This window comes from Bos indicus x Bos taurus, chromosome 27, assembly GCF_003369695.1.
Source record: "Bos indicus x Bos taurus breed Angus x Brahman F1 hybrid chromosome 27, Bos_hybrid_MaternalHap_v2.0, whole genome shotgun sequence".
Classification (NCBI taxonomy): Eukaryota; Metazoa; Chordata; class Mammalia; order Artiodactyla; family Bovidae; genus Bos; species Bos indicus x Bos taurus.
Genome location: NC_040102.1, coordinates 39,641,588 through 39,656,863, shown reverse-complemented (window position 1 = coordinate 39,656,863; position 15,276 = coordinate 39,641,588). Strand labels below are relative to the sequence as shown.

General features: G+C 41.9%; 1 protein-coding gene across 4 annotated transcripts in view; it reads right to left on the bottom strand.

Annotated features, from left to right (window-relative positions):
- Positions 1-18: 18 nt before the first annotated feature.
- The window catches only part of TOP2B (DNA topoisomerase II beta), a 62,623-nt gene continuing 47,365 nt past the window's right edge, over positions 19-15,276 (bottom strand). For 3 of the 4 annotated variants that reach the window (XM_027529799.1, XM_027529798.1, XM_027529801.1), the window contains exons 28-36: positions 14,289-14,483; positions 11,799-11,940; positions 11,428-11,589; positions 8,940-9,141; positions 7,919-7,998; positions 4,496-4,606; positions 2,950-3,069; positions 1,401-1,495; positions 19-511 (exon numbers count right to left, since the gene is read on the bottom strand). In XM_027529799.1, the coding sequence (XP_027385600.1) occupies positions 347-511; positions 1,401-1,495; positions 2,950-3,069; positions 4,496-4,606; positions 7,919-7,998; positions 8,940-9,141; positions 11,428-11,589; positions 11,799-11,940; positions 14,289-14,483 (1,272 nt within the window). In that variant the 3' untranslated portion in view covers positions 19-346. The remainder of the gene's footprint in view (positions 512-1,400; positions 1,496-2,949; positions 3,070-4,495; positions 4,607-7,918; positions 7,999-8,939; positions 9,142-11,427; positions 11,590-11,798; positions 11,941-14,288; positions 14,484-15,276) is intronic. The other variant, XM_027529800.1, reaches the window with a different exon arrangement.

Below are 15,276 nucleotides of genomic sequence, written 5' to 3'. Positions count from 1 at the left end.
AGTTAAAGAGACGGAGAACACAGTTCCATTTTTAATGTTTAAATTTCATTTCAAAAAGCAGGTCTGTAGTCTGCAATCATGACAATTAATTAAAATCTGTGCTAATGCACAAGTCTATAACAATTCTACAAGCCAATCAGACAGTACATGACATTTCAATGAGTAAAAAAGAGCATAAAACTGTATGTGTAAGAACAAAATGTTAAAAGGCCTACCACAATAATAAAAAACCATCAATTACATCATCACATTAAAATAAGCCAGATGTACAAAAGTCTGAGACAGAAAAGACAAAAAGGACAACACAAGTTATCTTCTGAGAACTGTTTCTGTGCTCGGTGGGCACTTAATTAAACATCGCAAAATCGACATCTTCCTCGTCAGAGTCTGCAAAATATTTTACTTCTTTCCTTGCCCGGCCAGTCCGCGGCAGTGACGGTGGCTCGGTGGTGAGGTCTGAGGGGAAGAGGTCCACATCTGAGTCCTCATCAAAAGAGGTTTTCTTCGGCTTCTGGGGTTTAAAAAAAAAAAGTTAAAACACCAAAGTTAAAGAAAAGGACTAGTTATTCCTTCACTTATTTTGAGACATACTGAAAATAATTGTGCTTGTAAGATCAGAACTATAATGCTAAGTAACTGAAGTGTGAGGCCCATTACCTAATTCTCTGTAATAGTAATACTTACACCATTACTTCTTTCTAAACTTATGTTACCCAGCAACTATGCTCAACTATGCACAGAAAAGTAAAAATTCAACTTACTGCTAAGTACCTATCAATTCATGAGAAGAAAACAAGACTATTCACAGTAGGTTGTACACAAGGTAAGTATTTATAAACATGCAGAGAATGGTCACCAGGAAGGACCCCAGTCCCAGCAGACGACTGGGTGGAAAGGGTCAATGTAAAGAGAACACCACACAGCTAACAGCATCTGTTTGTATTTTTAAGTTTTAAAAGGAAGACACAGAAAAGGGGGGGCATTTGATGTTATTAATTTACCTAAAAGAGATAGTGTACTTCTGGAGAAGCATCAGGCTAATTGGGAAAATTATCCACAAAGGAGTTCAAGTTAGAAAATCAAATTGGTCCTTGTCAAATCAATTTGCAAAAAAGAAATAATGTTTATTCAATCTGAAAATATTTCAGTTAAGGAAGCATGTAACTTCTGCCGCTGGAGGAAGTGCAGTACTCTTAAGTAGGCTACTTTATGCAACACTTGTATCCAAGAGATGGTCCTGATTATATAAATTTTATACCTGGATAACTTTTTAACCATAAACAAGCCCCCTATGGATAAGAGATGCTGGGTTAAAGCTGTAATGAGACATTCTAGCAATAAGCAAACTAAGCCAGTTACACATCATCTTAAAACCATACATTAAAAGATGCTCCTATTACCTTGCTTGGTGGTTTGGAGGTTTTCCTGCTAGGATTGTAATCACCTTCGTTTTCAGAGCCAGATGCTTTCCTTTTCTTTGCCCCTCGGCCTTTACCTTAAAATGATACAAAGCAGTTATTTCTCCCAAAGTTAAGTGCAGGATAAAAAGATAACCACTAGAACACACTTTCCTTCTTGGGCGTGCCCAACTGGCCCTGCAACCCTGATCTCAGTGTGACTGACATAGAAAAAGTCTGTCAGCATCACTTGAGTCACGCCAACCCCAGAACCTAAGGTATTTCACAAACACAGTTAAACTAGTGGGGACGTCCTAGTGACAGATTTTAATAACCAAGCCCCTAATACATAAAACATCTGCACATCCCATGGTACCTGGGCCTGAAACAAAAATCTTGGTATGTAGTACTAAAAATTAGTTCCTAATTTGCCACAGACTAGTACTTTTAAAAATATAATATGAATCCCTAGGAAAGTAATATATGTGGTTTAAATGCTTACTCTAAATTTTACTTATCACACTAGTAACAACCAGTGCATATCCCATTTTAAGCAGCACAATCCTAAAGTAAATCACCCCAGCATTAGTCATGAGAGCACCTGTCAAATCTCCACATTCCTTCTCAGATTCAAATCACCCCCCTGTAGCCTAGGTTTTTTGTCTACCTCATTCTCATTGGAGGAAGAAGGGGAAAAGGTAAAACATGAATGGTTATCAAATGTTCCTACAGTGAAGCCAGAGATAGAAAATAGAACTAAATGGCAACTCTAAATGTGTTAAAGTTCGGGAGCTATGGCTAGACTGTATGGTAAGAAAAGATAGCTATGTGGCCTTGGGATGTCACATTTGATCATATGAGTCAGTAAGATGGCACTGTTTGAAGCCATGCACGTGAATAGGTCCACCTCCCAAGTCCCTGTTTCTCGTCTGCCCCCATTCTCCCTTGGGGCCATGTAGGTCTCTCTATCTCCTTACCCCAACCACCACTTGAAGAAATAGACACGCTGACGGCAGTATCTTATCAGGTGGTGAAAGACAGAACCGCTACCGTTAGAGAAACCACGTCTTCCATAGAAAGCACCCCTGAGACCCGCAGACCACGGGGAGAGGAACTGGTGCTGTGCCCAGGAGGGGCCCCGAGGGCAGCTGTTTCCACTCCCAGACGAGGACGAGGCTCTGCCTGCCAGTCCTGGCTCCAGCTTCCTGCAAGGAGTCCCACACCTTAAGAGGAGCCCTCACTGCCTTTTAAGGAATGACTTCCAGTGAGTCCCCTGCAGGGGGTCTTTGACCCATTCTCTGGTTACAAAAGAGGTCTTTGTTTCACAAATCAGGAAATTGAGACTCAAACTGGACCAAACTGCTATATACCTCCTTCAGTTCAGTTCCACTCATTTGAGGATTCTCATTGAGCACTGATTCTTAGAACATTGTTTATGGAAGAGTAAAGCGACTTAAAACAGGTACCCAGTCTCTCTACCCTCCATGAGGAGAAGAAACGAAGGCTCTGCACGTGGAGTGTGCCGAGACCGTCACACAAAGGTGATCCTCACCTTTCGGAGCTGGTTTCTGTGGAACGCCGAATTCAGAATCCGAGTCAGAGTTCACAGTCTCTACTTTCTTCTGTTTGGGGGCCCTCTTGGGCTTAGAGGCTGTATCTAAAGACGGTTTTCCTATTAAGCAAATGTCCATTTCACAGATCAATGTAATATACTTACCAACAACCCAAGCTGAATCGAGTCCCATAATGATGGGATTTCTTACTGCTGACATGGAAATGAGTGGCCCTGCGTAGTAACCATGGTCTCTCTCATCTGGTGCCAGCGTAAGGCAAATAACTGCTCACAGGTGGCAAAATGCTTTTTATTATATGTAACTTGCCTTTTGATAATTCAAGTGATGTTTTAAACAAGGGCCATTAAAGTGAGTGAGTGAGGGCGAGAGTAGGTCACTCCTGATCCTCCTGAGCCGGAGCCTCGGGGCAGGTGGGTGTTGGCTGTGCTGGCCTTAAGTTAACACTGAACTCGTAACTTGTTAGGTTTCACAGGAGTGAACAGCTTGATGAAGGAAACCGGCTGATCACTGGAAGAGGCAATGGCTCCAAGTGTTCAGGGTGGCTCTCAGGTGTTCCCATCAAGATAAGATGCTTGCAGGGAAGTCTGAGCACCCCAGAAGCCCCCCTGACCCTCACGCACACTGCAGTTAGGGCTGTCTGGGAGGCGATGTGTGAGGGCAGCTGGGAACGGGTCGGGTGTAGAGCTTGGCATCACTGAACGCTTCACCACACGAGAAATCTGAGAGCCGGTATGAAACCAGAGTGAGCTAGCCTGAGGGCAAGAGCCCTGAGACAAACCAGCTTCCCTCAGTCACTGGTGAAGGGGCGGGTACAGCCGCAGGGAGGAGAGTCCGCCAGTGAAGACAGACAAAGGCATGTGGGCGAGAGGCCCGTTAGCCAAACGATTTCTCACCACGGCCCTCGTGTATGCAGAGGAAGCAGGGCCTTCCCTTGCTTTTCTGCTCCTCTAATAGCTGTGTATCTACAGTGGTGATCTGTGTGCCGCCTTTTTCAGATGTTAAAGGGGCATTCCAGACTGTTTACTGACTTGCTGGGTGAGTAGACACGGAGCACTAACACTGACCCCCGAGGGGTGTGCCTTAGTGCTAGTGACAGATTCAGGACTCAACTCAAATCAGCCGGTTGATAAACAACCTAAGGTTATGGAAAAGAAAGAAGCCACCCAACTCAAAAAAGGGCCCAGGAACGGCCAGAGGCTCCACGGCATGAGTGCAGGCAGGCCCCACACAGCACGACCAGCTGCGCTAGGGACAAAAGCTCACTACAGGACACCTGTACCAGAAAGCTGTCTTTTGATACCAGTACATGGGATTATTTTATAAGAGCTTTAAAATGAGATCTTACAGACATTTTAATAATTACCTCAATAGTTAAGTAAACCAGAGGGATTTTCAGTATATACATTTATACTTTATAGCTATTTCTATTGAAATACTAGTGCAATTAGTTTCAAATTGTATTAAATTTGCTTTAAAATCAACTATATACGGTTTATGCGATGCTTAACAAAAATAAGTACATACCCTTTTTAGCAGCTACTGTTTTACTTGGAACTTTTTCTGTTTGCTTCCGACCAAATGATGGTGAAAATACAGAAGCAGAATCTTCTTCATTACTGTCAAATTTAGCTGAATCTAAAAATTAGTTATTTTTTTCAGTAAAGACATTCTATAAGGAACACTAAGTAGTTAAACTTTATTTTTATTGATGACATCTCTAGCTAGATAATAAATCTTTATATGTTTCTATTTTGTGATCATATAGTCCACAATACACAAACAGCGGAAATAAAAATATTACAGTGTTGTATTTCAAAACTGTTAACCCTGTAAAACCACATAGAAATGCACAGAGTAATAAAAATTCTTAATACTCCCAAATGCTAATCATTTAAAACTGATCAATTCAAAAATACTGATTTTAAATGAGGTATTTAATAAAAGTTCTCACTGTGATTATTTTAGTATATACACAGCTAATCATGTCATGAATATCAATAACAACATTCAGCAATTTTACATCATTAAAGTTTAATTTAAAAGGCAAGTAGGTACCTTCTTTTTACAGTGTAAAAAGAGTGTAAAAAAAGTTTACTTTTACACTCAATTTAGTCAGTTTTTCCCTCCATCTTTCCTTTCCTCAAACCAAAAAGGTACTCAAAATGGCAACTTGGATGTGAGTGAGGCTTTTACATGGCTGTTCTGACAGGCTTTCAAAAATGCATTATCTATACATACCTTAGAACATGTACCAGATCTGTGTATGTCTGTCTACATGTATGACATCACCAGATGGTCAGTACTGAAATCAGATTGATGATACTCTCTGCAACGGAAGGAGCAGCTCTACATCCACAAAAAGAAGACCTGGAGCTGACTGTGGCTCAGATCATCAGCTCCTTATCGCAAAATTCAGGCTCAAACTGAAGAAAGCAGGGCAAACCACTAGGCCATTCAAGTAGGACCTAAATCTAATCTCTTACGATTATATAGGAGGTGACAGATACACACAAGGGCTTAGGCCTGGTAGAGTGCCTGAAGAACGTGGAGGCTTGTGGCCCTGTACAGGAGGCAGTGACCAACACCATCCAGCCAGGTGGCTGGATGAGCAGGCCTCACAAACAGAAGGCGAGGGGGAGAGGGAAAGGCACCCAGCTGAGTGAAGAGTTCCAGAGAACAGCAAAGACAGCTAAGAAAGGCTTAAGTGAACAGTGCAAAGACAGAGAGGAAAACCAGAGAATGTGAAACAGACTAGAGATCTCTTCAAGAAAACTGGAGATATCAAGGGGACATTCCATACAAGGACGGGCATGATAAAGGACAGAAACGGTAAGGATCTAACAGAACAGACTAAGAAGAGGTAGCAAGAATACACAGAAGAACTATACAAAAAATGACCCTTAATGACCCAGATAACTGCCATGGTGTGTGGTCTCTCACCTAGGACCAGGCATCCTGGAGTGTGAAGTCAAGTGCCCCTTAGGAAGCATTACTATAAACAAAGCTAGTGGAGGTGATGGAACTCCAGGGGAGCTATTTAAAATCCTAAATGATAATGCCATTAACGTGCTGCACTCAGTATGTCAGCAAATTTGGGAAACTCAGCAGTGGCCACAGAACTGGAAAAGGTCAGTTTTCATTTCAATGCCAAAGAAGGGCAGTGCCATAGAAAGTTCAAACTACCACACAATTTCACTCATTTCACATGCTAACAAAGTTATGCTCAAAGTCCGTCAAGTTAGGCTTCAGCAATATATGAACCAAGAACTTCTAGATATACAAGCTGAATTTAGAAAAGGCAGAGGAACCAGAGATCAAATTGCCAATGTTCGTTGGCTCATAGAGAAAGCAAGGGAATTCCAGAAAAACATCTTCAGTTTCATTAACTACACTAAAGCCTTCTGACTGTGTGGATCACAACAAACTCTGGAAAATTCTTAAAGAGATGGGAATATCAGACCACCTTTCCTGTCTCCTGAGAAACAGGTATGCAGGTTAAGAAGTAACAGTCAGCACCAGACATGGAACAATGAACTGGTTCAAAATTGGGAAATGAGTACGTCAATCCTGTATATTGTTACCCCGCTTAAACTTATATGCAGAGTATATCATGTGAAATGCTGGGCTGGATGAAGCACAAGCTGGAATCAAGATTGCTGGGAGAAATATCAATACCTCAGATATGCAGATGACACCACTCTAATGACAGAGTGAAGTGGAGCTAAAGAGCCTTTTGGTAAGGGTGAAAGAGGAGACGGAAAAAGTTGGCATGAAACAACTTTCCAAAAATTAACATCATGGCATCCGGTCTCATCACTTCATGGCAAATAGATGGGGAAAAGTGGAAACAGACATCTATTTTCTTGGGCTCCGAAATCACTGTGGATGGTGACTGCAGCCATGAAATTAAAAAAGCACTTGCTCCTTGGAAGGAAAGCTATGACAAATCTAAGCAGCATATAAAAAAGCAGAGACATTACTTTGCCAACAAAGGTCTATATAGTCAAACTATGGTTTTTCCAGTGGTCACATATGGATGTGAGACTTGGACCATAAAGAAAGCTGAGCACGGAAGAATTGATGCTTTCAACTTGTTGTGCTGGAGAAGACTTGAGAGTCACATGGACACCAAGGAGAGCAAATCAGTCAATCCTAAAGGAATTCATTGGAAGGGCTGAAGCTGAAGCTCCAATACTTTGGCTACATGATGTGAAGAACTAACTCATTGGCAAAGACCCTGATGTTGGGAAAGACTGAGGGCAGGGGGAGAAGGGGGCAAGAGAGGATGAGATGGTTGGATGGCATCACTGACTCAATGGACATGAGTTTGAGCAAGCTCCAGGACATAGTGAAGGAAAGTCTGGCACACTGCAGTCCACGGTGTCACAGAGAGTCAGACACACCTTAGCAACTGAACGATGACAGTCTACATGTTTATCCAGCTACATGATGTGTATTCAAAAAATGGAAAATAGTAACTCAAATATAACTGGATGTGTTTTGACCTTAGAAATTCTACACACAAATGTAGGCAATTTAAAAAAGTACGCACACTGATTAAATTTGCTTCTATAAAGGTTTTATCTTATAGCTACTAGAATTTAGTAAAAAACTGGCATATTGGTAGGCTTGTAGCTTGAAAAATCCTGTCATAAACCTACTCTCATTGCCATGAAAATTTTCAGCCTTCCAACGTTTCTGTCTATACTTTTTCTCCTTAAAACACTCACACTCCTCACCCCTCACACACACAAACACGTCAGCACCTGCCTCTCCACCTAAGTGCTTCCATAATGCCAATACTGACCGTTTAGTTAGAAATCACATCAGGAAAAAATAAACCTTATTACACTGAAGAAAATGTAAAGAGAAAGTAAGTTTACTACTCATAAAAAAAGCCATAGCAATAATATGTAAATAGCCAATGAAAAGATGAAATGAGCATACCATCTTCTGACTTCTGAGAGTATGAAGGAAAAGAGAAGAGAGTCCCAAAATCCTGACTCTTCTTGTCATGGGAAGACTTTCTATTGAAGAGAAAGAAATCAATCACCACTTAAGTCACCATCTCAGCCTTAAGAATTTACATATAATACGCACCACAGGGTTATAATTACACAGCAGGTTAGCCCTCTCGTGTGTTTCTCTTTGTAAAAACAGGGCAACCAAGCTCCTTTTTGCTCTCTCATAAGCATTAATGTGCATACACAGACTCCAGACAAAACAATTACTTAACAGAAAAGCAAAAGTTCCAAGTTAATCAAAATACCACTAAGTTTTATGGTTGACAGAACCACTTCAGAATTTAACATCAGTAAATTATTGGCAAAAATCCAAGAAGAAAGTCCGTCTCCGTCAGAGGTGGCAATAATCTGATTTCTCACACTTTACTGCATGTGGTAAAATACTTCCTTAAAAATCTGAAGCAGTTGACAAACTTCATACCCTACATGTTCCTGCTCCCACGCACCAGACGCAAGAAGAGTTAACCACGGCCAAAGCAAAGGAAGCAAAGCAAAGCTCCCAAACCACGACCAAAGCGAAGGAGGCAAAGCAAAGCTCCCGATTCTAGCGACGTCATAACTCAACTTGACACCCTTGGTTCAGAGCAACGTCCCCCACACCCGCTGCCTAATATTTTACATGGAATTTTACTGGAATGCAGCTACACGCATCCATTCACTACCATTTATGGCTGCTTTTTTGCTACAGTGGCAGCACTGAGTAGTTCAAGAGACCATATGCCTGCAAAGCCTAAAATGTTTACTATTCCAAATTTTTATGGAAAACATTTGCCAACCTATGCTCTCAACTATAAGCAACAGTTACGTAAACAGCTACAATATTAACCCAATTTATTCCTTCCTGGGGAGGGCCTTATCCAGAATTGTAACAGTTTCTTGGTGCTTTTACTGTGAGATCTGACAGATGCCAAGACACCCGACTGCACCTTGTCAGTGTTACTTACTCTGGAGCAGCTTTCGATTTGCCTGGTGAGAATGTGTATTCATCTTTATCTAGGCCATCTGAGGGGACAAACTCCTCTTCTCCATCATTTGCTATGGGAGATGCTTTGACCTTCAGCTCCTCTAAGTCATTATTGTCGTCATCATCATCGGCGTCATCTTCCTCCTCTTCCGAGAAATCGAATGTATACTTTGGCCGTTCAGCTAAGACAAAAACAAAAATGACTTTAAACCCAGCTTTATCAAAGTGAAATATTATTCCAAACCATACACTTGAAAAATAATCTAGCAGTCTCCGAAAACATGCAAGAGAAAAAGACAAGCATCGGAGAATAAAAGTGCCTGAGTTTGGCCTCAGTTACGCGGACGGTCCTAACGTCTGGCCTGCACTCCCAGGAGGCTCTGGGGTCACGCTCAGGTGCCCGGAGAATGCAACATGACCCTGATGAGCGTATCAGGATGCTGCTTTTCATGCTTAAAAGATATTCCAAACAGTGAGGAGAGGAGACGTGGCCACTGTAAAAGTGACTACTAATATGCGACTCCCCCATTTCTGCAATTACAAAGGACAACTTGTATATCTTTAGAAAGTGCCTTCTCTTAACTTCTTACATAAAAACTTCTATCATCTCTCTTCACAGTAGTTTTACCATGAAATAACAGAAATAGTAATTTTTCAGATGAATGAGGAGAAACAGAGTTAAGATCTCAATATATTAGCAAAATAATATAACACATAAAAAGCACCCACAGGAAAGTTATGACCAACCTAGATAGCATATTCAAAAGCAGAGACATTACTTTGCCAACAAAGGTCCGTCTAGTCAAGGCTATGGTTTTTCCTGTGGTCATGTATGGATGTGAGAGTCGGACTGTGAAGAAGGCTGAGCGCTGAAGAATTGATGCTTTTGAACTGTGGTGTTGGAGAAGACTCTTGAGAGTCCCTTGGACTGCAAGGAGATCCAACCAGTCCATTCTGAAGGAGATCAGCCCTGGGATTTCTTTGGAGGGAATGATGCTAAAGCTGAGACTCCAATCCTTTGGCCCCCTCATGCGAAGAGTTGACTCATTGGAAAAGACTCTGATGCTGGGAGGGATTGGGGGCAAGAGGAGAAGGGGATGGACAGAGGATGAGATGGCTGCATGGCATCACTGACTCGATGGACGTGAGTCTGAGTGAACTCTGGGAGTTGGTGATGGACAGGGAGGCCTGGCGTGCTGCGATCATGGGGTCGCAAAGAGTCGGACACAACTGAGTGACTGATCTGATCTCATGGAGAAGGGCACACTGGTATAATGCAAATAAGCTTTACTATAATTTCTAGCATATACTACGGAATAAAAGTTTAAAGTCATTTGGGTGCTATGCAACTTTATACTTCATTTTAAATGTATGGGAAAAGCCTAAATACAATTTTAAAGCTGTTAATAAATTAATTTTCATGTAACTTGATATACTATTAAAACTCACCTCTGAACTAATGCAACATTGTAAATCAACTATAGTCTAACAAAAAAATGTTTACCTGTTATACTACCTATGTACTTTATGAAAAGAAATTCAATTACTTAGCGATTGAAGGCCTGAGATATAAAAGTATCTCCCAAAGAAAACAATCAGAATGTTTTTTCATTTTATGTAAATTAGGACTTAAAATTTGAGAAAAACCTATAAAATAGGACACTCATGAGTTTTTAAGTATTTGAAGACTTCAAATTAATAAATATTCAGAAAGGATCAAATCACATGCTTAATACTAATATACACTAGCAAAATGGGATTCTACAACCTAAACTCTGGCACTGCAATTATCTAAATAATGCTGTGTGCATATGAACCAGACTATAAAGTAGGGAAATTTCTCATGATATAAGAAACAGACGACACAACAAAAGGAAACCAACGCAGCACGGCCTACGGACCCCACGCTGCCTGTGGACCCAGCACTGCTAGTGCCCTACACCAAGGTACACACGTGTGTGCTCTGTCACTCAGCTGCATCCAACTCTTGGCAACTCCCTTGGGCTGTAACCCAGCAGGCTCCTCTGTCCATGGGATTCTCCAGGCAAGAATAGTGGAGTGGGATGCCACGCCCTCCTCCAGGGGAGCTTCCCGACACAGGGATCGAGCCCGCGTCTCCTGTGTCTGCTTGCACTGGCAGGTGGATTCTTTACTGCTGAGCCCACATCAAGGTACATTTTCTAGCAAACATCTCCTAACTCTGGACAGAATGTAACCCAAACTTTATCGTAAAAGTCAGTAAGAAAACACTTTCTCCAGATTTCACTTTGGAGAAATGTATGTCCAACTTTGCTAGAAAAGATCATTCCATAAAGAAGGCTTTTTGGTCTTTGTGAACTAACTTCTGAAATACGAATGGTTTACTACTTCAGTAATATTGATGATACTAACAGTACCAACTTCTGAGTAATACTAACTTTCTCAAACCACAAAAAATAACAAAATAAGTATAAAACATATCAGAATACCAGCCGCTCTCCTAAGTAAAGAGTCTCTTGGAATAACCACAGGTTCTGTTTCTTCCAAGTCACTTTCTGACTTGGATTCATCATCTGACCAAGGATTCCGTTTCTTCACTTTCTTTGCACTCGGTTTACCAGATGATGTAGGTGTTTTTCTCACCCTGGTACCTAAAAACAAATGAGTAACAATAAGGTATGTATCAATACTTACCTAAATATCATTAGTAAAAATAAAACTATTATAACGAAAAGTTCATTATAATGTTTGTGAGAACCGAAGATATTACTTCACCTACCAGAAAAACAGCACAAAGAATCTACTAATGCCCTGAACATACACATTTTCTCACAAACAAAAAACTGTAGTGATCCCTCACCAGGCTCTTTTTTCTCCCTTTTGGGTTTGGGGCCTCTGTGTACAGGAGCTGACGGGATCGGCGCCTCTTCCCCACCTTCCACTGCTGCTCCGCTGAGCTCTTCATCAAAGTCCACTCGGACTGCTGTGGCATCCAGATCGCCCTATACATTAAAAAGGAAGCCAAACCATCAGTAAAAATACAAGCCGAATTAATATCATATGTACTTTAGAGGCACATTTCCAGTCAATAGAGAGCTTTTCTGTATCAGATGAATAAAAAGAATGCGTGGGTCTACTGAGGCCCTAAGAGATGACACTGATCAGACCATGCTTTTTATGCAGCTATGGAAAATGATCCTGCTTACCACCCTAATCTATCAGTGCATTCTGTGAGATGACAGCTACTTAAAACCAACTGTAAGAAATAGGAAGGCAGCTTCTGATTATCCAAGGGACTTTCAGACTCAAAGTTAAGGACAAGGTACCAAAAGGTACCTGAAAAATTCATTGCTAGAGCTCAGGCCTCTATCCACCAGGAAAAAACCTTCAGATTATTGAAGATAATAAAAATAATCTTTAGATTATTATTATGAGAATAAAACATGACATGTCATATACTGCTAAGCATAAGACAAAGTCCCCTGACCCTGAAACGGAGAAAGAACAGAGTGACCTGTGAGGAGACGTGAGCAATCCTGCCCAGGGCCGGACAGACAATAGGGAAAAGGAGCCCTTTCCACTGGACACTGAAGACTCGGGCACATCCACCAGTTAACTGGATACTGAAGACTCGGGCACATCCACCAGCGAACTGGACACTGAAGACTCGGGCACATCCCCCAGCGAGTGAGGAGGGAAAGGACGGTGACTCGGTCTGCTGGCTCAAGGACAGCTGAGAGGGAAGGTCCATCACGTCTGACTCTCTGTGACCCCATGGACCGCAGCCCACCAGGCTCCTCTGTCCATGGGATTCTCCAGGCAAGAGTACTGGAGGGGGCCGCTATGCCCTCCTTCAGGGGAGCTTCCTGACCCACAGATAGAACTGGCATCTCTTATGTCTCCCTGCATTGGCAGCCGGGTTCTTTACCACTAGTGCCACCTGGGAAGCGTAAGGGCAGCCAGGTGGAAGCTGAATCACTGCACACAAGGGGTCACTGTGAATAACCAGTCTTGTCTTTTGGAAATATCACCCTGGTGGAAAGAGATAAGACAGAGGAATGAAGTGAAGAAGGTCGAGTCAGGACTGGCTGACTACAGACAGGATTGCTGGAGCCACATGGCTCACCTTAAACTGCCTCAGAGAAAATATACTGAATCCCAAGATAGTGTCAGTGGGGACCAAGATAAAAGCGTGGGTTTGGGGACTCTTTTATAGTCAGTCAGTAGGACTAAGTTACTGATTAAATGAGATACTCACCAGCTTCTGGCCTATGTTAGTGATGGCTGATCATGCCCAAAGCTAGATCAGGCAGAGGCAGGAGGGGAGTTTTAAAACTAGGATTAAGTCAGGCATGCTGAGTGTGTGGGGCTTGGGTGCATTCTGATGGCTGCGTTAGTCCAGCTCTCCTGGAACCATGACCACTTCAGGACATCGATTCAAGAGTCATCAAGTGATAAACGCTCTGAGCACAAATGCAATCACTCAAGGAGAGTACAAAAGGCGCAGAGAAATGTGCTGAGAACGGATCCTGACTAACACCATGTGAAATGGAGAGAAGAGAAGCCATTTCCAAGAAGAGAAAGCTCTGTGTGCAGGTGAGCGTGTGAGACCCTGGTTCTCAGCACAGCAGGAGAGGGCTCCCCCGCAGCCCAGTGCCCCATCTGGGGCTCCACTCTCTCTCTGCACAGAGAGCCCTCCGGCCTCACCCAGTGCCCAGGCTCATCTCCCAAGTTCCCAGGTTCACCCGGCACGCTCTGCTTCTAAACTCAGCCTGCCCAGAAAAGTCAGCCTTTCTCCTTGTGACCATCAGGCTCCTGCTTCCTCAGCTCTGAGATGTTTCCTTCCTCTGGCTAACCGACCCCCATTCTCCGAGAGGCTTTTAAATCCACTGTAACATCAATCAACCCAATGATAGAGGCTGTGTCTGATGATCTTTTAACTAAAGGTAAAAACAAATAGTAAAAGATGACAGTTTACTTCAAAAGCCAAACAGACCCTTTTCTACTGTAAGACTTCCTTAACTGGTCATGATACAGAACTAAAGTTTATGGTTTATACTTGTTGTTGCTACTGTTCCATGATTTTAATTTAGAATACTGAGTGGAATATTTCTCTTTCTTTTTAGAAATGGGATGAAGTCAAGTCTCACTCTTTACATGTATGTGGGTCCTTGAGTAATGTCTTCATCCTATGTATGGATCAACTGCTTTCATGAACAAATGACTTCCTATCACAGTGAAATAGCAATACATTTGAAACAAAAAATACAGCATGATTTCATAACAGTAAAATTACGATTCCTACAAACATCATTACTGAGGTGGAGCCCACCCGCGAGCCGTGTGCTACCTTTCTCTTCTTCAGCAGCTTCTTGCTGGCATCTGCCTTCATGGCAGTGATCTCAGGAACCACTCTCCTGCCGTAAGGGGAGGGCATCGTCTCTTCTAGCTGAAGCTTCTTCACCTTAGGTTTGCCAACCTTCCCCTTGATTGCTTTTCCGGCCATCCCGGCCAGAACGTCTTCTCGTTCCTGCGCTTCCACTTTCTGGAGAGGAATCATTAAGGATGGGGAGGAAGGTGGGGCATAAACAACTCATCAGAAAAGATAATTGGGACTGCAGAAGAAGTCAAAGCTCATTTTAGTCAGGAACAGAGCTTTCTTTTCAGGTGATCTAACCTAAGAAAAAAACAATTCTAAACCAGAAGGCCTGGGCTATAGTCCCAGTTCTATCTAACAAGCTTCTCATTTGTAAGACAAGGGGTTGTAACTAAATGGCCTACGTGGTCCCGCCCAGCCCTAGAACCCTATGACATATGATGGGGTCAGGACCGCTGATGCCCTGGTATCATCAGAGGCCTAGCGAACCGTACAAAAAGGCAATTCTGGTAACAAATATGACGCCGTGCTTTACTCTTGCTTTACCTTGCTTCAATCTTAATGGATATTAATTTTTAAATGTATAAGTCAGCAGGGAAAAGTCTCAAATTTAAAAAAAAATAACTCATAACAGAAGAAAAGTATAAATCAAGGCAACACGTGATACTGTGATACTTGAAAGATCATTAAAATTCCAGAAATTGTATTAGGCAACTAATATACCACACTCATTCTTAAGAGTTTGAATTCTGACTTAGGTTATAAAACTAGAGCATGTGGAAAATAAATCAATGAAACAACTAAAACCAATAAATATAAGTAATATCATGATTAATAATAAATAGTAATTTACCTTGTACTACTCAAAATTAGATGATCATATTGCTACCATATTGCTATCATATTACTTGAATATAATTCTAAGATTTTAAGTGAGTTAATTAAAAATAAATTAGGCAAT